Source organism: Cavia porcellus, unplaced genomic scaffold, assembly GCF_034190915.1.
Source record: "Cavia porcellus strain 051 isolate PalLab524CR breed Dunkin Hartley unplaced genomic scaffold, mCavPor4.1 scaffold_38, whole genome shotgun sequence".
NCBI classification, from domain to species: domain Eukaryota; kingdom Metazoa; phylum Chordata; class Mammalia; order Rodentia; family Caviidae; genus Cavia; species Cavia porcellus.
Genome location: NW_026947521.1, coordinates 4984515 through 5011327, shown reverse-complemented (window position 1 = coordinate 5011327; position 26813 = coordinate 4984515). Strand labels below are relative to the sequence as shown.

General features: G+C 39.7%; 1 protein-coding gene across 2 annotated transcripts in view; it reads left to right on the top strand.

Moving 5' to 3' along the window:
• The window catches only part of Sin3a (SIN3 transcription regulator family member A), a 63400-nt gene that overhangs the window by 16951 nt on the left and 19636 nt on the right, over positions 1–26813 (top strand). For both annotated transcript variants that reach the window (XM_003463578.5, XM_063243439.1), the window contains exons 2-13: positions 4129–4350; positions 7244–7420; positions 12490–12596; positions 13408–13690; positions 15515–15766; positions 17111–17263; positions 17400–17558; positions 19675–19764; positions 21815–21933; positions 22529–22739; positions 23232–23348; positions 24906–25144. In XM_003463578.5, the coding sequence (XP_003463626.1) occupies positions 4162–4350; positions 7244–7420; positions 12490–12596; positions 13408–13690; positions 15515–15766; positions 17111–17263; positions 17400–17558; positions 19675–19764; positions 21815–21933; positions 22529–22739; positions 23232–23348; positions 24906–25144 (2096 nt within the window). In that variant the 5' untranslated portion in view covers positions 4129–4161. The remainder of the gene's footprint in view (positions 1–4128; positions 4351–7243; positions 7421–12489; positions 12597–13407; positions 13691–15514; positions 15767–17110; positions 17264–17399; positions 17559–19674; positions 19765–21814; positions 21934–22528; positions 22740–23231; positions 23349–24905; positions 25145–26813) is intronic.

Below are 26813 nucleotides of genomic sequence, written 5' to 3'. Positions count from 1 at the left end.
AAACTATTGCTGTTATTTGAGAATTCAGCACAGTCAGCCAACATAAGAAATATTGCCGGGCGTGGTGGCTCACGCCTGTAATCCCAGCACTCAGGAGGCTGAGGTAGGAGGATCGTTTCGAGTTCAGGATCAGCCTGGGCTACAAAGTGAGCTCAAGGCCAGCCTGAACTGCATAGCGAGACCCCGTCTCAAAAAAAAAAAAGAAAGAAAGAAATTTTGGGCGGGGAGCTCTGTGGTGAATATGTATAGGCTTGTTGCAGGAGTACTAGATTGAACGTACAGTGGTAATGAGCTATATGCCCAATCCTTTATATTATTTTCACTTTAGATTTTGTAGATCCTCACTAGGTTTTGCCTAGGCTGGCCCCAAATTTATCAGCCTAATGAGTAGCTGGGGTTGCTGTCCTGTAGCACCATACCTGGCTCAGACATGTTTCATTGTCATTTTTGCCTAAATAGTATAGAATACCAACTATTCACATAGTATTTACATTATACTGAGTTTTATAAATAATTTACAGATTAAAGTATGTGAGATGATCTGCAAAAGCTATAGGTAAATATAATATACCATTTTACTTACTCTTTTGTTGTTGTTGTTGGTGGTGGTGGTGGTGGTACCAGGGATTGAACTCACAACCTCAGGCTTGCCAGGCAGGTGCTTTGGCCATTGAGCTAAATTCCCAGCACCTATTGATTTGATTTTTGTGGGCCAGAGGATTGAACCCAGGGCCTTTGGACTGAACTACATTCCTAGGCCTTTTTAATTTTTTATATTTTGCAGCAGGGTCTCTCCAAGTCACTAAACTGTCCAGGTTGGGCTCAAACTTGTGATTTTTGCCTCAGTCTCTCAGAGTGCTAGAAATACAGACGTGTGCCACCACTCCTGGATATACCATTTTATATAAGGAATTTGAGCATCCACAATCAGTCCCTTGTGGCTGCCAAGGGGTGACCATATCTGAGTATAGTTAAATCGGCAGGGAATGCAAATAAAGTTGAAAAGAACCCTACTTTGAAGAAACTTATGGATTTGAGGCATGGTTCAGGAAGTGTTGTGTTGTTTTTGTTTTTTGGTACCCAGAATCAAACTCACGTCCTCTCGCTTGCCAGGCAGGTGCCTGTGCCTCAGGAAGTTTTTGAGACAGAATCTTGGATATATTCCCCAGGCTGGTCATGAGCCCTTAGGCAAAAGTATCCACCCACCTGTGCCTTGTGAATAGCTAGAACAACAAGGGACAAGACACTGCACTGGATTATAAAGCAGGGATTTTGTAGGCTGAACTAAATAAAGAGTTAGGAGTTGTGTCTGTAAGTGATAGGAAGCCAGGCGTGGATTTACAGCTGGGTCCAGGTTTATGTTTGAGGCAAGGCATCTCAAAAGCAGCATGAAGGATTCATGAGGAGAGAGAAGCTGCAGACCTCTGGCAGCCGTCTTGGGAGGGAGCACATGAACAGAGTGAAACCATTGACTTGGGAGGCAACTAGAAAATGGAATTACTCCATCCACTTATGAGACCCAGTACCTTGTTTCAAAATGAGTTGAGGTTTAGTGTTCATAGATGACTTTTCAGGTATCACAGTGGCTTTTCATGTATCATGTAGTTTGTGTAAATCTGTATTTCCAGCCTTTAAAATGTTTGAAGAGGGGCTGGGGATTTGGCTCAGTGTTATAAGTGCCTGCCTGGCAAGTACAAGGTCGTGAGTTCAGTCTTCCATACCAAAAGATAAAAATAAAATGTTTGAAGGGCCAGGGATTTAGCTCAGTGCCTTAGGTGCTTGCGTGGTTAAGCACAAGGTCATGAGTTTATGTCTGGTACCAAAACTTAAAAAAAAAAGTTTGAAAGTTTTTGAATTATCAAGCTAATGTGGTACTTCATACTAGGAAAAGAACCAGTTAAGATATTTTAAATTATTTATACTCATCATCAGTCAGCAGGCTGTGTTCAATTCCAGTTAACTGAGTTTAGCATATTATCACACACAACCTTGGGCGACTTAGTCCTTTGTTCTAAAGTTACAGGCCACAGCATATTTGCAGCTTGAGTTTCATAAAAAGATAATATTAAAAATGGCTTGCTTACTACAAAAGAATTGCACTACTGTGTTGGGGTCTGACTTCAGTTTGTGAAGTATAAGAACCTGAGATGCTATTTTACCCAGAACTTGGGAGGCTGAGGCAGTAAGATTACTGTGAGTTTGAAGCCAGCCTAGACTACAAAGTGAGCTCAAGGCCAGCCTGAACTGCATAATGAAACCGTGTTTCAAAAAGACAAAAAGAGGGAGAGAGACAAATACTATTTCAGAGGTGAAGATTGAAGTAGTAAGCGGGTTGCCAAGATGGTGAGACAGAGCAGGTAAAGCGCGAGGCCTGTCTTGGTCCATTGCCCCTCCAGGGATGTGTGCTCCTGGAATAGGGGTGGGAGGGTAAGGATTGGACCTAGAAACTTAAGTAAAAGCTGTTTTCCCCATTTACAAAACAAGTTTTATGCCAGGTATGGTGGCTCACGCCTGTAAATCCCAGCACTTGGGAGCCTGAGGCAGGAGGATTGCCATGAGTTCGGGCTAGCCTAGGCTGCAGAGAAAGTTCAAGGCCTGGCTGAAATCCATAGTAAAATCCTGCCTCAAAAAAAGAAGAGAGAGAGAGCATACATATTTGTGAGAGATTACTAAATCTCCCACTATTCCTGCATTTTGCATGTTCTTAATACAGTAGGGATGTCTTGCTGAAGAGTTTCTATAAATGGCAAAGTGGTAAGGCATTGCCTCAGGTTGTCTTGGGATGGTTCCTGAAAGCTTAATTGCCTGCCGTGTTCTTTTTTCCTCTTTTCCTTCTTTTTTATGTTGTTTTCTTTCTTCTCTCTTCATAAGCACTCTGCCACTGAACTATGTCCCCAAGCCCTTTTTATTTTGCTAGACTCCTCAGTCCTTGGGCTTAGGATCCACTTATCTCAGTCTCCCAAATAGCTGGGATTAGAGGAATGTGATGCCAGGCCCTGCTTTCATGTTCTTGTTCTCTCTCTCTGTCTGTCTGTCTGACACTGAATTTTTTCTTTGAGAGAGGGTCTTGCTACATAGTAGTTCAGGCTGTCCTTGAATTCACTATGTAGCCAAAGACAGCCTCAAATTTACAGCAATCCTGCCTCAGCCTCTAGAGACCTTGGATTACAAATAAGACCACCACACCTAGCTTTTCTAACTGTGGTGCATTCTGATGTTGAAAAACTCTGAAAAGATCCAAGTGGATGATTGAGTAAAGTGCTATTGGTGAGAGCCAGAGATTTAATGCTCAGCAGATCAAGTGCTTGCTTGGTAAGCTCAAGGTCATGAGTTTGAGCCCCAGTATAAATGAATTAATCAATGAATGAAACGAAACAATGTATGAGCCTAGGGATTTAGCCCAGTGATGTAAGCACCTGCCTGGTAAGCACCAAGTTGTGAGTTTGATCCCTGGTACCAAAAAAAAAGTACTATTTGTGTCCTGTTAGATATAAAATGTACTCTACAAAAATATTAAGCCACCAGGGATTTAATTCAGAGGGGAAAGTGCCTGCCTGGCAAGTGTAAAGTTGCAAGTTCAATCCTTGGCACAAAAAAAAAAAAAAAAAAAAAAAAAAATTTCAGCTAAAACCTTCTCTTCTGTTATACATTGTTAGAGTCAGAAGAAACCTAGAGCAGTGATGGTGAACCTTTTAGGAACTGAATGCCCAAATTGCAACCCAGAGCTCACTTACTTGTTGCTAAATGTTAACACTGCAATTAAACTTGAATAACTGAGGTTTTAGTTTAGAAAAATTAACTCATACATTAGCTCAAGGGCTGACAGAGAAGGCTGTGTGTGTTCACTGAAGCACATATGCTATAGATTTGCCATCAGTGACATAAAGTGAGTTATTCTAACTTTTTTTCTAGTTACAAAACTTAAAATCACAAGAAACAACACATTGGTTGAAATTACATGGCATCTTAAATTGATAAGTCTAGAACTTTTATCATATTATTCCTGGCCCATGTTCTTTCTGTGATAGCATTCAATTGTGAAACAATTGATATTTTAAAAATTAGACCTCAATTGTCAAAAATTTTGAGATAAGTTGACTTTCATGTCATTGTGCTTGCTCTCTGCAGGCTTTGTAGTGCATCCCTGAGCATGAACGCAGAATGAAGCGGCGTCTGGAGGACCAGGAGTCACCAGTGTATGCAGCCCAGCAGCGGAGGATCCCTAGTGGCACAGAGGCTTTTCCTCACCAGCACCGTGTGCTTGCCCCTGCGCCTCCTGTGTATGAAGCAGTGTCTGAGACCATGCAGTCAGCCACTGGCATTCAGTACTCAGTGACACCCAGCTACCAGGTGAGCTGGGCCAGCCCAGGACTGGGAGTAAAGGAGGATCAGTAACTGTCAGTTAAAACACTTTTCACTAAGTTTGATTTGAAATAGAATGATTAAGGTGTATGAAATAGCAAAAATAGTAAACACTTCTATACTCAACATTACATTTGTTAAAAATGTCATGGCCTTTGAAGTTTGTGTATCTTAATTCTGATCCTTTTCCCTACTCACAGAGGGAGCCACTGTCTATGATTCCCGTGTGTGTGTGTGTGTGTGTGTGTGTGTGTGTGTGTGTGTGTGTGCGTGTGTGCGCGTGTGCGTGTGCATGTGGTACTGCGGATGGAACCCAGGACCTTATATACTGGATAATAAACACGCTAGCTGCACAGTAGACTGCAGCTCAGGCTCTTCCCTGAGCTCTGCCACTGACTTGCCACCCTAGCCATGTGTCAGACAGCTTACTTTTTGACCTAGAAGTTTATTAGTAGGAATTTATTTTTATTTTTTAAATTTATTTTATTTTATTAATACATTGTAAATATACATAGTGATAATACTCATCATAGGGAGGTTGAGGAGGAAAAGCTGAGTCCTTAGGTGTTCCTCAGGGTTCTTTTGAAGTGGTAGAATATTTGCAGTGTAGGACTAGGACAGCAGTCAGAAAACAGAATAATTTTTTTTTAAGCTGGGGATTGAATTTAAGTCTTCATATTGAGCTATATCGCTGGCCTTATTTTTTTACTATTAAGACAATCTTGGTGTTTGGGGTTTAGTTCAGTGGCACAAGAGCCTGCCTAGCAAGTGAGAGGTCATGAGTTTGATCCCTGGTACCAAAAAAAAAAAAAGAGTCTCCCTTAATTTGCTAATTGCCCAGATTGGTTTTGAACTTTTCCATCCTTTTGTTTAGTCTCTCAGAGTGCTGGGACTTCAGGTGTGAGACATATCCAGCAATAGATTGAATCTTTCAGTTGGGATTTAGGAGAAAAAAATCTTGCTTGTTTTCCCTGGGTGGTTATTTTTATTATTTGAGCAGGTTTGTGACTGTTTCGTGTACTAGGGGTTGTCACGTGTATTCTTACATGGAAATTGTAATGTGCTTATATAAAACCAGCAGTCCCAAACATTTATAAACTATAGCTGTCTTATAAAAACCTATAATTTTGTAAAACTTTTAAAAAGCATGTATGCTGGACTATAAAAACTCAAATTAATAGCCTTTCCTCTGTTAGAACTTGTCAGATCATTTAAGTAGTTTCTTTTTACTCTTGGTGTGTTTTATATTATTATTGTAGATTTATAAATAGTTGCCTGCCCTACCCCAGGGCAATTTTTTTAATAGACTTGTGTGGGGTTGAAAAAAAGGCTTATTCTCTCTTACGTTGTGTCCACACTATATTGCTTAAAGAAACTTAAGTTTCATTTTGTTTATTCTCCTTATTTTGGGGATGAAGCAATCATATATCAATATTAATTATCTTTAATGATTAAGAGTTTTGTGGTGTTTTTTTTGGTACCAGGGATTGAACTCATGACCTTGGGCTTGACAGGCACGCACTTATGCTCCTGAGCTAGATCTCTGGCCCTGTGATGAAGAGTTTTGAAATAAGAAAATTAAAATGCTCCATAAGTCATAAATTGGTATTTTTTGATAATAGAAATGGAAGGGACTTCTGCTTGTATTTCACTTCTGAATTTGTAAGAAAACAATAGATTGAGAGAAACAGAATAGAAAAATATATTTGAGGCCAAACTACCAACAACTTAATTAAATATTTTTCACTTACCAATAGGAGCACCTAATTAGAAGTGAGTTGTTAGCTGATTTTTGTCATTTTGCAAACCTCACAGACTTCATACGCAAGCCTAGGAACATGTCCCTGCCAGTCAGGAGACACGATAGGACGCGAGGCTGCTGGTAGCAGAACGCATCATACTTTTTTCTGCAGTGCACTTTTATTAATAAGTAGGAGTGCATTTGAAAGTAGTGATGAAGTTCAACAAATATATAAACCAGCCATATCACTCATCATTATCAGGTGTTATGAGCTGTGCATACTCATGCTGTACTTTGATGCAGTTGGCAGCAGTGCAATAAGTGTGTTTTTTGTGTTTATACCCATGTCACCACAGACATGGGAGCTATGTTGCAAATGCCTGATCCAATGTCATGCATAGTAGGAGTTTGGAGTTCCATTAGAATCTTACAGGATAAAAAAAAAAAAAAAGAATCCTATGGGACACCACATATGCGATCCATTGTTGGCAGTAATGTCATTGTGCAGCATATGACTAATACTTTAATGAGTATAAAGATAAGCAAAATGAGCACAATGAATTTTTAAAAAAAACCTTTTCCAATTCCATCTTCATAAATTAAATGGTAATACTCTGCTATATATTTTTTATCTAGGCTTACAATATTTTTAATATAAAAATACATCTTTATCAGGGCTACTCAAAAGTCCAATTCTTATTAGGTGACCTGTACATGTTGTTATTAGCTTCTAATAAGTACAAAAGTAACATAGCAAGAGGACATCATAATTTATATCTATAGAATATAATAATGAAAATTATGAGCTTACGTATTTTTATTGTCCTTTTTCATTAATTTATTTGTATGGTATTTTATAAAAGTAATGGTTCATGACAGATTGGAATTTAAGAAAAACTAGACCTTTACTGAAGACAGTTTAAGAAGTATTAAGCTATATAATTTTTTAATACCTATAAAGATTCTCTTACAGGTGGCTGTAATTTATTTCACCAATTTCCTTTCAGGGAAATTTAGGTTTCTCATTAATTAACTGTGCACACAGAGATATGTAGGCATGCTTTGTGGGTTTGGGTTATTTCTTTTAATGGATTTAGAGAAGAATGCACAGAAATTTCTTTTGTGTTTTATCCACCTCAGGTTTCAGCTGTACCACAGAGCTCTGGCAGCCATGGGCCCACCATAGCAGCAGTTCATAGCAGCCACCATCACCCAACAGCTGTGCAGCCCCATGGAAGCCAGGTAGTCCAGAGCCATGCCCATCCAGCACCACCAGTCGCACCAGTGCAGGGGCAGCAGCAGTTTCAGAGGCTCAAGGTGGGATTCAGCTCTTTTCTTGGGTCAAAGGTTTATCTTTAGAAAATAATGAATACAGCCTATTACAACATAGCCTATTACAATGTAGCACAAGAGACAAGGTGTTGAGTACTAAGAAGTTTCACTTTGTTTTTATTTTGAAACCTGCTCTCTCATTTTGGCCTCTCATTATGGTACTAGTGCCTAATGAAGAAAAGAATACACTTAAGAAATGTATATGGACTATAAATGCATGATACTTGGCTTATTACGGTTGAAGGGCTGTTTTCACACTACATAAACTTTTTTTTTTTTTTTTAAGGCAAGATCTCACTATGTAGTTTAGGCTGTGCTTGAACTCACTATGTATCCCAGGCTGGCCTCAAATTTGTGATGATCTTTCTGCCTCTACCTCCCAGGTGGTAGGATTAAAAGCATGCACCACTATGCCTGGTGCAACATAAACTTTAAAGTATAGTTTTTGGGTACTTCTTTTCAAACTTACTGCTCTTAGTATCATAAAAGACTTTATTGAGCACACTCATTATTGGCTACAGTCCTTTAATCAAGCCAGTATTATGTCTTCCAGTTTCATCTTTTAATTTCTCTTTATGAATGACTTAAGTTGGTGGCATCTTCAAACCCTTCCTCAGTAAAGTTTGTGCTGCTTTTGGATGAAGTTGGTGGGCACTGTAATCATGAAGCTGAATACATCCTGTAGGCTTTAGTGCTTTGAAGTGCATGAGGCACTCTGAAGGATTGGAACTTGTATCTGTCAATAATTTAATCTCTTCAGTGTAACTTTTCAAAATGTGTGATTGGTGCAGCAAGTGTTCTAGGTTTCAATTTTTTCTAAATCAAGTAAAGAAAATATTAATTAAAAGTATAAAGAGTTAAGAAAGTATGCCTTTGCTTGATCATAATAGCCTAATTATATCAAGTCACAGGTAGGAATGAACAGTATCCCTTTGAGGGCACATCTCTGTGTTGCAAACCTTTCCACCTTCTGGTTCCCTTGATACAATCATCCTTTTAATCCATGGTTACTTTGTGTAGTTCAGGTGTTTGCTGTTTGAGTTCCCTATAGTCAACTGTTGTCCAGAAATATTAAATGGAAAGTTCTAGAAATAAACACTTAAGTTTTAAAACCCATGCAATTCTAAGTAGTGTTACAAAATTTTACACTGCCCTTCTGTCTATGGGATGTAAGTCATCCATCTGTCCAGTATATCTGCACTGTATACTCCCTGTCCGTTGGTCATGTCATAGCCCTGTTGGCTATCAGATCATCAGATGGACTCTCACAGTATTACAGTTTTTGCATTCAGATAGTCCTCATTTTACTTATCATGGCCCCAAGGTACAAGAATAATTGATGATGGCAGTTCAGATATGCTAAAGAGAAGCTGTAAAGAGCTTCCTTTATGTGATAAGGTGAAAATAAAAAGTATCTAGAATTCAGCACTACCTGAGGTTCAGGCATCCGCTGAGTGACTGACACCTAACCACTGAGGATAGGTGGAATGTCTTGTACTACAGAGTTTTTTCCATGATTGTCGTCCTCAGAAATTTTATTGAATATTAGCCTAAGGGCATAAAATGCTACATTCATATCATGAGGCTTACCAGGACAAAGCTATATAGAAGAAATCTAGTTTTTCATCTATGTGGGCTTAAGTAATCAAGAACTGACTAAAGAATAGACTGTAAAGAGAATGCATTTTTGGATCTTTTGGGAAAACTTTGTGTTTTCATTAGAAAGGTTTTCCACTCTGCCTGTAGAGTGAGGGCTGTGTCACAGAATATAATACCACAGTGAACTGTGCATTTCACTGAGATTGAAAATTGGTTTTTAAAACAGTGCAATTCATTCCAGTATTTTTCAGTTAATGCCTTCATTTTGTATTTTGTTTTTAAAGACAAGATCTCACTATCTAGTTCATGTTAACCTTGAACTCACTATGTAGCCCAGGCTGGACTACAGGTGTGTGCCACCCTGCCTGGCCATTTTTTCCAAAATGAAGCCTGTAAGTTTGCTATTAAGCTAACGAAAATATGATTATTCCTGTGGTCTTTCTCCATGAGCTCTGTGAAGGCAGTCTGTTTCATTCGGGTACCGCCTTGGAATCGAGGGTATGGTTTATGGATTGTGTTTTGTTTTCTAGAAACCAGGGAAGGAGGGCTTTGGATTTGGGTCATGAGTAAGTTGAGGGTAGAGTTGGTATTTTTTGTTCTGTTTTTTAGTTACAAGCCCTTCACTGTATTCTAAGTACAATAACTTGTTGGGGAAAGTTCTGATGAGGAAAAGGGGCAATACTCTCTTATCTTGATGTGATTTAACTTAGGATTCCACATGGCCTGTCGTTGTTGGATCAGTCTTTAAACACTTTAAACACAAGCATTTTGATCAACTTCACTAAACTGTTTATATCATATGATAGTGTTCAATGAGAATGCTTAGGTTATTTTAAGAATCAACATTGTTTATACTTTTTCATCATTGGTGGACATTTGTGGACAAGTAACAAAGAGGGTTTTGAATAATGTTTGTTGTGATCATTTGTTAAATTGCCAGCAGCACAGATATTTGGCCCCTACTTAGCAGGTTCCTTTACTATGTCTCCAGCAAAACCACAGACTTGAGAAGGGATATTATATACCTTTATAATAAATACCTGTTGAAGTGAGTCAGGCAAATTCACCAGCAGTCTCCCCAAGTTACCCCTTAGATCTATAGCTTCTAAACATGAATTGTGGTTCCTGGAACTGTGTACATGCTTTCATCTAGAGTTGACCTGTATTTTATATAATTATGTAATTTCCTCACTATTCTTATGTATAGGTGTCATGCTGGTTTTCTGTTTTGATTGTTTTGTTTTGTTTTGTTTTTGTTTGTTTTTTTAAGCACGTGTTATTTTACTAGTTTTTAAACTATGACTCACTGTGACCTGAAATGTCTTTGTATTGTAGATGTACACATATCACACACAACTTCTTTCCTTGAGTTCCTGAGCTTGTTCTCTTATGTAGTCATTAGGGTATGTTATCTTTTTTTTCCTTTTTGTAACATTTTTTTTAATCATGTAGTAAATACTGTTCTATCTTCTGAAGGTTTTTTTCCCTACTATATATTGACTTTCAGTTTTGGGGCCATTAATGAAGCATTTCAGTATGAAAAGTTTCTAATACAAACTAAGTAGTCTACTGACTGTCAACATAAATTGCCAATGTCATTTATAAATGTAATGTAGCAAAATACATAGGAACTGACCGAGTATACAGTCTGCTGTGAAACACTGACTAACCACATCCCATGGAGATGTGGTACCTGAGGTTTTGCCGCCATAGCCTTTGAAGTAGTAGGGATGGGACTAGATTAGCGGCATAGCACCTGCCTGGCAAATATGAGGTGTCGTGAGTTCAATTCCTGGTACCAAAAAAGAAAAAGAAAAAATCAAGTAGTAGCAACTACAGGATGACTACTGCACCTAGCTTAGATAGCTCTTGCAGCCATTTATCTCAATCCATTAGTGCTGCTTTAACAAGATAATTGAGACTGAGTAATTCTTCATAAGATATCTGAGAGAGATGGTAGAAAATCCCAGGTCAAGGTGCAGGAGGTTCAGTGTCTAATGTAGGCCCAGTCTTTGCTTCTAAGGTGGTGACTTACTGCACTGTCTTCTGTCAGACACTTAGAAGGCAAAGGGGTCCAGCACTGGTTCCTTCCAGCCCTTCTGTTTAGTTGCTTCCCCCATGCAGAATGGCTCTGCTTTTGTGACTCAACCTCCTAAAGATCCCACTTCACTTTGGTGATTTAAGTTTCAGCTTGTGAGTTTGGGGACACATTCACACTATTGCACCGCTTAATGGTGTATTTAAACAAAATATTCTCTTTCATAATATGGCTTTTAAAAAAGTTGGTTTATGTCAAACCAAGTATTTCGGGAACTTTCCTAAATCTGATATATTGAATAATTCAAAATATCCCAACGAACATAGGAAATATCTACTGAATATTTCCCTTAGATAATGTGCTAAATAACTAAAAATTAAGTTATCCTAAATCTACCTCATAACTTTATAGCCCTTCAAACTCTTCCTCTTCATTGTGGGTTACTTTTGAATGTTCTGTGTTGTCCCTAATGTCTTACCAGTCTGCAGATCCTGTCACTCTAGACAGCTTCTGAATCCGTGTGCTGCTTTGTTATTTGGCCTGTACTCTTAATTCCAGCCACCGCTCTCACAAGGTTATCCAGGTATCCCTGTGCTGCTACTGGTCTTCTACCTCTCTTCAGTCTGTTGTGCTTTCCCACCATTTTTTTTTCCCTCAACACTGGCCAAATATGCGGATGATACAGATTTAAACTCTTCTGAAAAATATTTACAAGTCCTTTCAGGATGGTGAAGGAAGGAAGAAGAAAGTCCTGCTTCTATTTCATCTCTTATTATTCTTTTAATCAGGATTTAGGGTGTAGCCAAACAAAACTGTTTCCAACTTGTACTACAGGGTATCTGGCCTGGGATTTTTCTTGAGCTGCCTTTCTTGACTTACTGCTGGTCTTCATTTTTGCCTGCTTTGACTGATACTCAGGCCTCAGTTTATCCATTATAGCCTGAATGTTTTTACTGTTTGGAAAGAGAGCATTGTTGTTTCCCTGTGCTCTTTGGGCATTCTATGATTTCCTATTTTGTGATTTCCATGAACAAGCTTCCTGGAATGGGGCCATAGTATATTTGTCATTGAGTACTTAATGAATACATTGAGCCTGCTGTTTTGCACCTTAGTGAATCCTAACAAAATGAATAAATAGATAATGTATTAATGGAATTAGCAGTCACTGATCCTTCCAGAATTATCCAAAGCAAAGCTAAAAATATGTTAAATCATTTATAATAACTATAAGTTAAAATATAAGTTTTATATTTTAAGATTGAATTTTATTAGTAGCATATGTGTACATTTTAATTCTTTCTGTGCATATTTATATTTTATTTACTGTTTTGAGTTAATTTAGCCTAAATCACTTGTTTTTTAAAATTGTTTTTGACTTATAATCTTTTTATAACTTTGAGATTTGTGCCTGCCTCAGGTGGAGGATGCGTTGTCCTATCTTGACCAGGTGAAGCTACAGTTTGGCAGTCAGCCTCAGGTCTACAATGATTTCCTTGACATAATGAAGGAATTTAAATCTCAAAGGTAAAAGACACGTGTGTTGCACTTAAGTTTGTGCTTGGGATGTTGATTTTAGAGGGAGAATATAGTTTAGTCCTACCTTAGCTGTTGCCTTTTTGGAGGCTGAATTTTCAGAATCTCGCCTTTACTTTATGTATTTATATGTTGGCCTATTGGTGGAAATTATGCCACTAATTTTTTTCCCTGTTGATAAATTTTCCATAGTGCTTCATCTCAATCAGGGTAGTAACATTTTTTTAATGATTTAGGCTACTTGATTTATTAGTTAATTTAAGATGCCCTGATATTCTGGTATGGTTTTACTATTCCTAGAGAATAAGTCATCTGAACATTCTAGATATGACCCGTGATTTAACTTTATTTTTTGAGATGGGATCTCACTGTATTTCAGACTAGCTTTGAACTCAGTGGATAGCCCAACTCAGCTCAGCTCAGCTCAGCTCAGCCTTTAATTCACAGCAGTCTTGCCTGCCTTAGCTTCCCAAGTTCCAAGATTACAGGTGTGCATTACCATGCTTGTCTGACATGCCTTGCAATTTTATGTTGGTATGTGAAAGATTGGGCTTTGCAGATTGGGAATTGTAGCTCGTCTGTAAATACCTGTTTGATAGAATTGTTACTATAAGTGCGCTTTTGTTCAAAATTGCGATCAAGCGCCTTTGAGTCTAAAGCTAAATAACTGGGATTTCAGTTCATCTGTTTTCCTGTTTAGAGATGACTTAGTGAAAAGTTATTTTCTTCCTAGGGTGTTTGTCAAGCCTGCCACTCATTTTTCTTTTTCTTTTTCTTTCTTTTTTTTTTTTTTTTTAATTAGCATTGACACTCCAGGAGTGATCAGTCGTGTGTCCCAGCTATTCAAAGGCCACCCTGACCTGATCATGGGCTTCAACACCTTCTTGCCACCTGGTTACAAAATTGAGGTGCAGACCAATGACATGGTGAACGTGACAACTCCTGGCCAGGTTCATCAGATCCCTACCCATGGCATCCAGCCCCAGCCTCAGCCACCACCCCAACATCCTTCCCAGCCTTCAGCCCAATCAGCCCCAGCTACTGCCCAACCAGCTCCTCAGCCTCCACCTGCCAAAGTCAGTAAGGTAAGCACTTGGACAATGTTACATCCTGTGAAATGCATCCTCTAGAAAGCCCCTTCCTTTGTACCCTCTAGAAGGCTTAGACATATAGGCTGAGAGATTTTATCAGAGAAGATGCAGTCCTCACCTCACTGTCACATGGTTCATGTTTACACACCACAGATTTAGATACCTATTTAGAATTAACAGGCTGGGTATGGTGGTGCATATCTATAAGGCTGTGGCAGGAGAATTACTGGGAGTTCGGGTCAGCCTAGGCTTCATGGTGAATTGAAAACCAACTCAAATCTGTGTAGTGAAAATGTATCTCAAAAAAATGAATCCATCTGTATCAGTTGACAATCTGTCCCCAGCTTCTCTTTTAAAACCCAGAATACTTTAACCCCACAAGTAGAAATGGTCTTTTTTTTGTTTGAGATGAGATTTTGAGGTTAGTTTGAAACCCTCAGGCTTAAGTGATACTCCCACCTAAGCCTCTCAGGTAGCTGGAACTATAGGCATAGGCACTACATCTTACTCAAAAATGGTCACCTTGAGCTGGGCGTGGTAGATCACGCCAGCCTGGGCTACAAAATGAGATCAAGGCCAGCCTTAACTGCATAGCGAGACCCTGTCTCCAAAAAAAAGGTCCCCTTAGGGCCATGGATTTACTCAGCATCATAAGTGCCTGCCTGGCAAGCACAAAGTCGTAAGTTCAATTCCCAGTACCAAAAAAATAAGAGTTCAAAAATCTTATCATAGGCAGATTAGGTCTTCATAGCCAGTATTTTACAGTAGTTATTCCTTGACCAGATTAAGTCATCAGGTTAATAAGATGTTGATGGTAAGGTTTTGGTTTTGGTTTTGGTTTTTATAGTACTGAGGATTAAACCCAGAAATTCTCTACCACTGGTTGTTTTGTTTTGTTGGTACCAGGAGTCAAACAGGCTCTCATACTTGCCAGACAGCCTCAGTGCCATTGAGCTATACCCCTGACCCCTACCACTGAATTATAACAGCTCTTTTTATTTTTAAATTTGGTTGACTGGTTGTAGTACTCAAGAACCAGGGATACTCTGCCATTGAGCTACATCCCCGGCTCATTTTAAATTAAATTTTGAAACAGTATCACAACAGGTTACCTGGGCTAGCCTTGAACTTGCCAACCAAGCAAGCCTTAGCCTTCTGAGAAGCTGACATGCTCAGCCACACCTGGCTAATGGCGTGTTCTAGATCCTGAACCCAACTATAATATATAATATATAATATATAATATAATATATAATATATATGTTATATATATAATATATATAGATACATAATGACACTATCTAAACGTAATTCAGACACATACAATTGCTCTAGCCACATTTCAGGTATTCAGTAAACACATGTGGTAGAGGATGTTATACAAGATGGTGCAAATAAAGAACATTCCCATCATGATAAGAGTTGTGCTGGACAGAGCTGGTGTAGAAGACATCTTTATGAGAAGTTATTTCAACAATTGAGGTGTTGTCTTTGTCATTAAACATCTGTATAGGATGAGGTTTTTTCTGTATATACCCCTTGAGCTAATAAAAATTGCACATGAAAACACTTTCCTGTAATTGAAGGTGGCTCCAATTTAAAGGTTGTATTTAGAAATTTTGATACTGAGATACTTATATCAGAATGTGTGAGCCCCTCAACAGCTCCCCCCCCATGTCCAGTATGATTAGAGTAGGCCTAAAATGGCTTGTCCTGAATTTTAAAAAAAAGGATATTAATCAAATACATCATTTCTTTTTAGTTGGAACTTAACTTTCTCTGTGCTCCTGAGGAGAATAAAGACTTTTTTCTTTTTAGCCTTCCCAACTACAAGCACATACTCCAGCCAGTCAGCAGACTCCCCCTGTCCCACCATATGCATCCCCACGGTCTCCACCGGTCCAGCCTCATACACCAGTGACAATCTCGTTGGGAACGGCCCCATCCTTGCAGAACAATCAGCCTGTGGAGTTTAATCATGCCATCAACTATGTTAATAAGATCAAGAATAGATTCCAGGGCCAGCCAGACATCTACAAAGCATTCCTGGAGATTTTACACACCTATCAGGTAAGATAGTTGCCCCTTCAGTCTCTTTCAACCAGGCCACCCTCTGAGGCAGGTAGTCTAAGAACCTGAAAAGCCCTTATTATCCCTACTGATTCTCATTGGGTATTAATCAGTTAGAAACTGTGATTCCTGTTTATGAACAGTTTTATTTGCCCTGTAGCATCCAGTTGGGATTTTAAACTCATTGGCCTATGAAACAAATGCCTGTTTTATTTTATCTGGAAGTTGAGAGTATATATTTTGTGTAGTTTGGTTAATCTACAGTAAAGGAAGGAAAACGTTTTCTAGTGTTTTGTGCTTTATCAAGTTAGTGGCATGCTGGCCATTCACATTTACTGCCCTTATTTTTTTAAGAGTAGAAAAATTTATTGGAGAAAAGGAATAGGGAATGGGATAGCTCATGAGAGACAGTGGTCCCAAATGGGTTGACAATGAACCCACCATGAAGGAAGTTTTATGATTAAAAACATGAGTCAGGATTAAGATTAACCAACAAGATTGCAAGTATAGTTGTTTAGCTAATGATCCATTGGTAGCAAAAGCATGCCAATGGCATAATAAACCTTGGTCAATAGTTTTAGGCTTAATGGGTGGGAGATAATGGAAAATCTTAAGGGTGAAGCCAATAATCCCAAGCCTTTAGCCTTCTTCATTAGGGAAGAAGGTAAAACTAGCCTGTGACTTTAATCTTCACTTGCACTTCCAGCCACAGGCCTGATGTATTCTCATCTTCTGCACTGAATCTTCATGCACCCAACCCTGTCTGACTGCCTAATATATTTCTCCCTAATTTAGCTGTCTGTAGTATTCCTTACTTTAAGAAGAGGTACCCCTGACTGCAGTTAGGAGAAAAGAGGCATAGTTTCTATCTAGCTCCTTCAAACTGAGAAGAGTCAGTGTAGGGGAAACTGCAGTCAGGGGCCTTCTCCAGAGAGCTGATCTAGTGGGTCTCAGATAGAAGTCATGTTGTCGTTTAGTAATTATGACCTCTTTACAAGGTCGATCTGGTGCCTAATTTTAAAAAGAAGTAATTGACTAGCATCATCTTCCTTAATTTGAAAAGCCTGCAGTTGGGGCTGGGGATTTAGCTCAGTGGCATTAGCGCCTGCCTTGCAAGCAGGCAGTCGTGAGTTCGATCCCCGATACCTATAAAAAGGAAAAAGACAAAAAAAAAGAAAAGAAAAGCCTGCAGTCAAAGTAGTTACTAAGGACATAGACTTTCTTTTGTGCCGCCTAAGTAGACAATATAATACTTAAGTCTCAGACTCCCAGAAATGTTCAGTAGTGTGTAATACATAACAGGAGACCACAAATAATGACCTCTTCCCACTTGTAATTCCTCAGAAAGAGCAGCGAAATGCCAAGGAAGCTGGAGGAAACTACACCCCCGCTTTGACTGAGCAGGAGGTATATGCCCAGGTGGCTCGCCTCTTTAAAAACCAGGAAGATCTATTGTCAGAGTTCGGACAATTCCTGCCAGATGCCAACAGTTCTGTGGTAAGCGTCATTTAGAAAAATTATACTATTCAAGATTATGTATTCGACAAGTTAAAAAGCTGTGATCAGAAGGTAACTTTCATAGGTGATTCTTAGTTGCTTTGATCAGAGCATTAATCTCATGTGTCTTAATCAGCTTTTAAGCAAAACAACTGCGGAGAAGGTTGATTCTGTGAGAAATGATCATGGAGGCACTGTGAAGAAACCACAGCTGAACAACAAACCGCAGAGACCCAGCCAGAACGGCTGCCAGATCCGCAGGCACTCTGGGACGGGAACCACCCCTCCAGTGAAGGTAAGTGTGGCAGGAACCCACACCCACAGCTGGGTTCCGAAAGAGTCCTGTGTGGACAGGTATGCCAGAGTGGTCCTATGTGAATGCACAGCAGTGTGACAGTCAGTACTGAGTATTGCTGGCATAGGTCACAGAAACTCCATATACACAGCTTCTTAGCTGGCTTTGTAAAAGTGTTAGATTAGCATCTATTGTTTTGAATTATTATGCTTTTCTGAGTTTTTCCCCTCTGTATTATCTTTCTTTTTGAACTGTCATTCCGTTTGTTTGTTTGTTTGTTTGTTTCCAAGACTTTCTGGAACTTTCTTTCGCATTTGATGTTTTAGACCTGCCTACTGCTAAAAAAGAAGATTCGTGAACTTGGTAATTATTTGAGAAATATGTGAGTGATGTGTGGAGCCCTCTTGTGAATCTAGTGCAGCTGCTTTGTGAGAGCTCTGTTGAGGGCTCTCCTGCTCAAGGTTCTCTGATGGGTTCCACATTTTATCTGTCATGGGAATCTCCATGTTGGGACCCTTGAGCTATAGCAGAGAGATCTGAAACCCCTAACAAGTGACCCATCATGCTGCTGCTTGTTTCAATCAGCACCAAAGTACTAGCTTTTCTCCCTTTAATGCCATGCAGCTGTCATGGGGAGAGGACTAAGTATATTACACAGTGAAGTTGTCTGGAAATTGTAAAACATTACAAAATATGAGAGAGGGGAGGGAAATGTTTACAGAATTGAATTAAAGAATTAAGTCTAGTGGAACTTCTTACAGTAAGAGAGGACTTGGGAATAAGTGAATGATTCAAAGCAAAGGACTAACATACTAGGTATTGCCTGTATTTTAGAAAGACTCTTGTTTTTTAAGTGTTTGTAAAGGTTTCTTTGGTAAAGTGGGCAGCAGAAATCGGCTCAGAAGATAAGCTCTGTTATTTCCTCCTGCAGTTGATAGCCCACAGGTAGAAACAGTATGTTGGAACTTAGAATTTCCCACATGCTTTCCCTAGGCAGGATAAGCAGTGCTCCTAAGAAAGTACACTCTGAAATGGCCATGGTCAACAATGTGCTTTACTTCTCATAGTTTGAGTATTCGCAGATGGTAAGAAATGAATCTTTAAATTTTTGCCTGATAAGGCTATATCATGACCTGTTCATTCATTTTTAAACAAGTGTTTGTTTTTGAGACAGGGTCTCATTATGCAGTTCAGACTGGCCTTGAGCTTACTTTGTTTTGTGTGTGTGTGTGTGTGTGTGTGTGTGTGTGTGTGTGTGTTTCATTTTTATCAGTACCGGGGATCGAACTCACGACTACCTGCTTGCAAGGCAGATGCTTGTGCTGCTGAGCTAAATCCCCAGCCCCCTTGAGCTCACTTTGTAGCCCAGGCTGGTCTCGAACTCACAACGATTCTTCTGCCTCAGCCTCCCGAGTGCTGGGATTACAGGCATGAGCCATCACGCCTGGCCTTTTTTTTTTTTTTTTCCTGTAGTACTGTTGATTGAAGTCAAGGCCTTAGCACTGAGCTCTATCTCCAGCCCTTTTAATTTTTTATTTTGAGAGAAGTTTTCACTTGGTTGCCCAAACTGGGCTTGAACTTGTGTTTCTCTTGCGTCAGCCTTCCAGAGTGCTTGGATAATTACTCCTTTTTTTCAGGAAAATAAACTATGCTTTCTTTATGAACTTTTAAATTGAAATGTTATTAAAAGTTTGCCTTTTGTTCACTCTAGACAGTATATACTAGGGCTTTTTTTTTTTTTCCCTTCCACTGGGGATTGAACTCACAGGCTCGAACTTGTTAGGCAAGTTGTGCTGCTGAGCTAAATCCCCAGCCCCAATTCTAGGGCTTTTTAACCAGTAAGAAAAGAAGGTGGTGGCAGTAGATTTTGAATAAAGGTACTTTTAGCTTCCGTAAAAAGGAAGGATGTGGGGCTGGGGATTTAGCTTAGCGGCATAAGCACCTGCCTTGCAAGTGCGCAGTCGTGAGTTCGATCCCCAGTACCAATTAAAAAAAAAAAAAAGAAGGATGTTCATTCTCAAAGTTTGGCACAATAATGCTGTGATCATTTATCAGCTGTGGTTTCAGTGTTGGAACCATTTGAATCTTGTATATTTGTATTTTTCCTCTTTTATAGAAGAAACCCAAACTACTCAGCCTAAAGGATTCTTCCATGGCAGATGCAAGCAAGCATGGTGTTGGAACTGAGTCATTATTTTTTGATAAGGTGAGTGATTTGTTTTTTGTCTTCTCCAGAGCTAAGGCTGGAATCCAGAGCCTCATGCATGTTGACAAGTGTCCAGCCACTGAACTAAAATCCTAGCTCTCTGGCTTTTTCTTTTTTTAGATAGTGGGGCCTTTCAGTCTCCTACAAGTAGTTCTGTAATTAAAGAAATTTGTGAAGTAGTTTGTGGCAAAATACAGCATTTTCTATGGTAGAATGTATTCTGTTCCTCTCAAAAAAGTTGTTTGGCATGCAGTGTTGTAGATATCCATGTGTTTGTAATGAACAGTACTGATGCCTTCATCAGTTATTGCAGACAGTGGCATAGGGGAGTGAGCAGCTAGAGATTGAACATAGGTCCTTATGCATGCTGGGTATGCTCTGTCACTGAGTTCCTTCCTTACCCCATAGAGGGACTTAAGTATGTACAGTAGAGAGTTGGTGGGAAATCTGAAAGACACTTGGTGGGATGTTTTCAAAAATCTCCAAGTGTTTCTAACTTTGGCAATCTGAGTGACTATTGCTGTATAAAGTGTTGTAGGATCTTAGTTTGTCTCTTGTTGAGTGGATCTGACCTCCTCTTTCGGCTTAACTTGGTGAATACATAAGTATGTATACATGGACTATCTGCAGTTTGTTTTAAAATTCAATGGTAGACCTGTAATCCCAACACTCAGGAGGCTGAGGCAGGAGAATTGCTGAGATAGAGGCCAGTAGAGTGAAACCCTGTCTCAGAAAGACAAAAAAATAAAATAAAATTCAAACGCAATTTAGGATAGTATGTAGGGTTTTAGACTCTGACACTTTTAAGTATTTAAAAACTAATAAAAATTAAACAGCCAACAAACATGGGATTTAAAACAAACTCCTTGTCTCACGCCTGTAATCCCAGCACCTGGGAGACCAAGGCAGAAGGCAGAAGAGTCATTGAGAGTTCGAGATCAGCCTGGGCTGCAAAGGGAGCACAAAGCCAGCCTGAACTGCAGAGTGAAGTTCCTATGTCATGCAATGCCTATGGGTAGTTATTTATAAAAGAATACAAAAGTCCATCGCTGGACTTGTTGATAAGTCACAGGGTTCAGTGGTAGTCTACAGTGTCCACTGAAATAGTTCAGTGCTATACACTTTTGAACTGAAATTCATGTTGATTAGTTGATTTCATTGATTTCTGTGCCACTGAATATTTTTAGGTTTTGAGATAGCAAAATGTTCAGTATTTTAAACAGAGTGAGGAAAAGGGTCAGGTCACGGACAGAAGTACCCTATTTTAAAAGCTCACCATTCAAGATTAACTAGTTTGACAATTGTTGACAGAGGTTCTTGATATTGACCATGATTCTTGCTGCAGACACATGTTAGGAATGGCAGCAAAAGCTTGGGCAGTTCTGATGTGTTGTGGAGAAGCAAGCATGTAGGAAGGCTATCCAAGATCTCACTTCTACATTTTTTATTATGGGAAATTTCAGACATATTTAAAAGCTAAAGAGAACTATAAAATGATCTTTTATGTGCCTATCATTCAGCTTCAGCTATTCCCAGCTGAATCAATGTACTTGTTTCATTTATGTTTTCACCTTAGATTATTTGTAAACAAATCCTAAATAACATTTTATCCATAAGTTTTCTGTGTTTGTTGTTTGACACAAAGTCTTGCTGTGTAGTGCAAGTTGGGCTTGAACTCACCAGCCTGGCCCCAACTCAGTGATCTTCCCACCTCAACCTCCTGAGCACTGGGCCTACAGGTGTATGCACTAGACCTGGCGTCCTTAATTTTTTTTCATAAGTATTTTAAGTTTCCTTTTAATATGACTTTTCCAAAGATAATCATTATCACATCTTAGGAGACTAAGTATCAATCAAATAGCAGATCAAATTTCCCCAATTTGTGAAAAGTTAGCTAGGATCTCAATTCCTCACGTAACATTTGTTGAAACCAAGTCTTGCTAGGTAGATGAGGCAGTCCTCCTGCCTTAGTCTCCCAAGTTCAAGAATTATAGGCATGTGCCACCATGCCCAGCTATGTAACCATTTTTCTTTCTATTGTCTCTGTAAGGTCCGAAAGGCTCTGCGGAGTGCAGAGGCCTATGAGAATTTCCTGCGCTGTCTTGTTATCTTTAACCAGGAGGTCATCTCTCGGGCTGAACTTGTACAGCTAGTTTCTCCTTTTCTAGGGTAAGTGAAGCAAGCGGCTGAGCCCCTAGTTCTTCTGGGATGGAAGTGAGGTGGAAATTGATTTGAGAGAGCATGTACTAAGCAAAGCTAATTTAATCAAGGTGAGTCAGTTGATTAAAATGTTAGTGTCTAGAGTCCTGAGTAATCTACTAGTCTAATTCTAGAGATGAGAAAATAGGCAGAAAGTATTGGAGAATCAGTTGATTCATAGCTGAAGCCTAGTGGTCTTCTGTTTCTCTGATCAGTGCTGGATGTTAATAGAGGAGTCTCTCCTGGGGTTCTAGAATCTTAACTATATTTGACAATTTAAGAATTATATGAACACTGAAGTCATATTCTTAGTCTAAAGAATGTTTGCCTACTATAGTTTGAGTGCACCTGTTCTATTACCACCTTTAGTGATCTGAGAGCATTCTCTTAAGGAAAAGGGAATCCTTGTTTCTTAGGTAGAAACCTTGTTTCTTAGGTAGGAGATCACTGTACTTAGACAATATCCTTGGTATTAGTTCTGACCTAGCACTGAGTGATGGTAAATAGACCTCAGGATATCTATATTCATCTCTGATGACTTACTAGTTTTTGGTTGATTCCCCAGGAAATTCCCTGAATTGTTTAATTGGTTTAAAAACTTTCTGGGCTATAAGGAGTCTGTGCATTTGGAAACCTTTCCAAAGGAAAGAGCTACAGAGGGCATTGCCATGGAGATAGATTATGCCTCTTGTAAAAGGTTAGGCTCCAGCTATCGAGCCCTGCCCAAAAGTTACCAGCAGCCCAAGTGTACAGGACGGACTCCACTCTGTAAAGAGGTAAGCAGCAGCGCTGGATCCACAGTATTCTCTCAGAAGTAGTGATGCTGAGTTTAGGAAATTTATATGAATGACAAAATTAGGAACCTTCTCTGTCCTTGTTTTTGGTTTTTGGTGTTTTTGGGTTTTGTTTTGAGACAATCTTTTGTGTACTGCAGGCTGGCTTTGAACTCACAGCAGTTCTGCCTCAGCCTCCTGAGGGCTGGGATTATAGGCATGTACCACTGTGCCTAGCTTCTGTTCTTGTTAAAAAGCTTTTGTTTTATGCTTAGATTCAGAACATTTAGCTCACTGGTATTTTATGATAAACTTGCTAAAGGTGGCATTTACGAAATCATGCTACCTGTTTCTTCCCCTCCCTAGAGTTTTGTCACCGTTGTCTTCTCCTTCTCTTTTTCCTCCTCCTCCTCTGTCTTCTTCCTTTTTTTCTTTTTTCTTCTCTATTTGACTGTTTTTTTAGGCTTTTGTTTCAATCTTTGTTTCTACCCAAAGGTTTTAAATGACACCTGGGTTTCCTTCCCATCATGGTCTGAGGACTCCACATTTGTTAGTTCAAAGAAGACTCAGTATGAAGAACATATTTATCGTTGTGAAGATGAGCGTTTTGAGGTACATACCACTTTGTCATTGAAGTGTGGGGAAATGGGAGAATGAAAGAGTATATTCTGGCTTTTTTTCGCATCTAAAGAACCAGGGGCTCACATTCTTCAGGGGTAAAGGCTTGTTGCAGTGTTTACTATCCTTATGGATTTGTTAAGTAGTGTTAGTAAAATGTGGCAAATGTAACTTACCTAAGCCACTTTAGCTCTGAAATCATCCACTAATGAGTGAACAACAGTATATTTGGTTTTGAATGGCATTTTAAGTTTTTTTTATTTTTTGTTTTGTTTCTTTGAGTTGGGATCTTGCTATGGATGTGTAGAGCCAGGTGGGCCTCAAACTCCGCATAATCCTGGGATTACAGGCATGCAGCTTGTTGCTCTCTGAAGCAGTTCTGGAAGTCCTTTTTCATGAATATCTTCAGGTCCACTGTTTAGTTGCCTGGATATTCTGAATGTATTCAAAATGTTTACCTTTCGTTGCTATTTTGACTTTGGGGAGGAGCTGGAAGTCACACAATGCCAGAGCCTGTGAATAAGGCAGACGAGTGATGTACCATCATGTTTTTTGGTTGGGGTGTTTTTGTCTTTTTGACAGGATCTCTATGCAGTTTAGGCTGGCCTTGAGTTCACTTTGTAGCCTAGGATGGTCTCAAACTCATAACGATCCTCCTGCCTCAGCCTCTGGAGTGCTGGGATTACAGACGTGAGCCACCACGCCCGACCACACCATCATGTTTTTATGAGGCCACTTTTCCATTGGATGGCACTGCCTAGCAGTGCTCACTTATTTGTAATCATTCCTTATAAGAAAGAAGACTTCCAGAACTCTTCAGAAAGTGGCAGGAATGACAGAATAACTGTGTTCATAACAGACAGTGTTATTTTGAGAGGAATTAATGGCAGTGACTTTGATTGTAATAAATTTTAAAATAATAAACTTTTCTTAAAATAACCATTTGTAGCTAAGTGCAACAAAACTACAGTTGGTTCACTTTTTGAGATTTATTTTTGGATTTTCCTCTTCTGTTTTTTAGGACAGTCTTACTATGTAGTCCAGGCTGGCCACAGACTTACAGTTGTCTTACCTTTACCTCAACCTCTTTAGTGCTGGAACTACATACATGCAACACCATACATCACAAGGCATTGTTTTGATTACTACTGCTTGAAATTAGCTGTGGATATTTAGCAAAACTCAAGGAAAGACACCAGTGAAATGGCTTCCTGTTCAGTCCCTCTGCCTTATCAGTAGCCCACAGCAAAACATACTGTGCTAGTGGTGACATGAGAGATAACTGCTATTCCATCTTTATTGGATATTTTTTGGCTGCTAGGCATTGTGTTAAACATTGTGGATCATATGATTTCACCCTAGAAAATAACCTTAACCTGGTAGATGCTGTTCTTCCTATTTCACTGGTCAGGAATGAGTCTTACATGGCCAACAGTGAGGCAGAGGCAGAGCCAGACCTTCAGTCCAGGGACTTTGATTCTCTCCTTTGTTCTCTTGCCTACCTCTCTCCCTTGGTTTGGGTCTGAGTACCATTCTTTGTCTTGTCTTTAGCTTGATGTAGTTTTAGAGACCAATTTGGCAACCATCCGAGTTCTAGAAGCAATACAGAAAAAACTTTCCCGCTTGTCTGCTGAAGAACAAGCCAAATTCCGCTTGGATAACACCCTCGGGGGTACATCGGAAGTCATCCACCGAAAGGCACTGCAGAGGATATACGCAGACAAGGCAGCGGACATCATTGATGGGCTGCGAAAGAACCCCTCCATCGCCGTGCCGATTGTCCTCAAGAGGTACTGAACCTTGTGCCTGCTGTGCTTGGTGCACTTCACCTGGCACTGCTGGTGGAGTTTCTGTATAACCAGTGTTTGAGAAGAAACCATGGATGTTATGATGGAGCGCTTTGTGTGTACATCTGAGGGGATTTTAATTTTTGATTATTTTGAAGAGAGGAGATCTAGCTGTGTTTCTTGGGCTGGCCTTGGACTCCCAAGTAGGTGGGACTGCAGGTGCGGTGCTGCAGCAGAGGAAATAACCCATGTTCCTGTCACTAAGTATTGATTGATGTTAACATCTTACTTATTTTCTTATATTTGTTTGCAGTGTTGGGTGATAAACCTAGGGCCTCAAACATGCTAGGCAGGTGCTGTGGTGTTGAGTTCCATCCTTAGCCCTTTTTAAAAACAATTTGTGACAGGATCTCATTATATTGCCCAGGTTGACTTGCACTTAGTATTCCTCCTGCCTCAGCTTCTTGAGTAGAGGAGATTGAAAGAGGCAGGTACTATTGTGCTCAGCTGAGTATTTCCCTGGTGGGGTTTTTTTGGGGGGGGGGTGTTTTGTTTTGCTTTTTTTTTTTTTTTTTTTTTTTTTTGTCTTTTTCCTTTTTATTGGTACCAGGGATTGAACCCACGACTGCCTGCTTGCAAGGCAGGCGCTTATGCCGCTGAGCTAAATCCCCAGCCCCCAATTTGTTGTTTTTTAGACAGGATCTCATCATGCAGTTAGGCAGGCCTCAAACTTACGGCAGTCTCCTGCCTCACCTTTCCTGAGTGCTGGGACTATAGGTGTGTGCCACCACACCTGGCCAGTTGAGTTTTATTTTTCTTTTGGTTTTATGCTTTTTAAAATTTTTTAAAAACTCATTTATCGGTACCAGGGATCGAACTCACGACTACGCACTTGCAAGGCAGGTGCGTATGCCGCTGAGCTAAATCCCCGGCCCTTTTTAAAAAATTTAATACATGGTGGGGCTGGGGCCTTGCAAGCAGGCAGTCGTGAGTTCGATCCCTGGTACCAATAAAAAGGAAAAAGACAAAAAAATTATTTTTTTTTAATACATTGTCATTATTTTTAAAAAGATTTAATTTGCCATGTTTATCAGAACATTCTCTTTTGGCTGGGCATAAGAGCAGGTAACTGTAATTCCAGCACTATGGAAGAGGCAGGAGGATTAAAAGTTTGAGTCCAGGGCTGGGGATTTAGCTCAGCAATGTAAGTGCCTGCCTGGCAAGTGCAAAGTTGTGAGTTCTATCCCTGGTACCACAAAAACAAAAAAAAAGTTTGAGTCCAGCCCGTGCAATTTAGGGACTTAGTGAGACTCTGTCTCAGAATAAAAATTGAAAAGGACTGGAGAGTTAACTCAAGGTAAACGACTTAGATTCAATCCTAGTACCACAAACAACAGCAAACCACTTCTTTCAAATAACAAGTTTCCCTGTCAGACTTGGATATAGGGGGGCTGTTGTACCCATCTTATTCAGGAGAGAAGAGACAAGGCCAAGCCCTGATGTCAATTTCTGCTGTGGCACTCTTGCTATACAGTCACACACACACACACCCCATGTTAGCCCTCCAGACCTAATACAATCTCTGCATCCTCTTCCTGCCACAGCAACATTCACTTCCTGGCCTTTGAGACCAAGTTATTCTTTACTTGTGCTGATGCTTTTGATTTTCTCT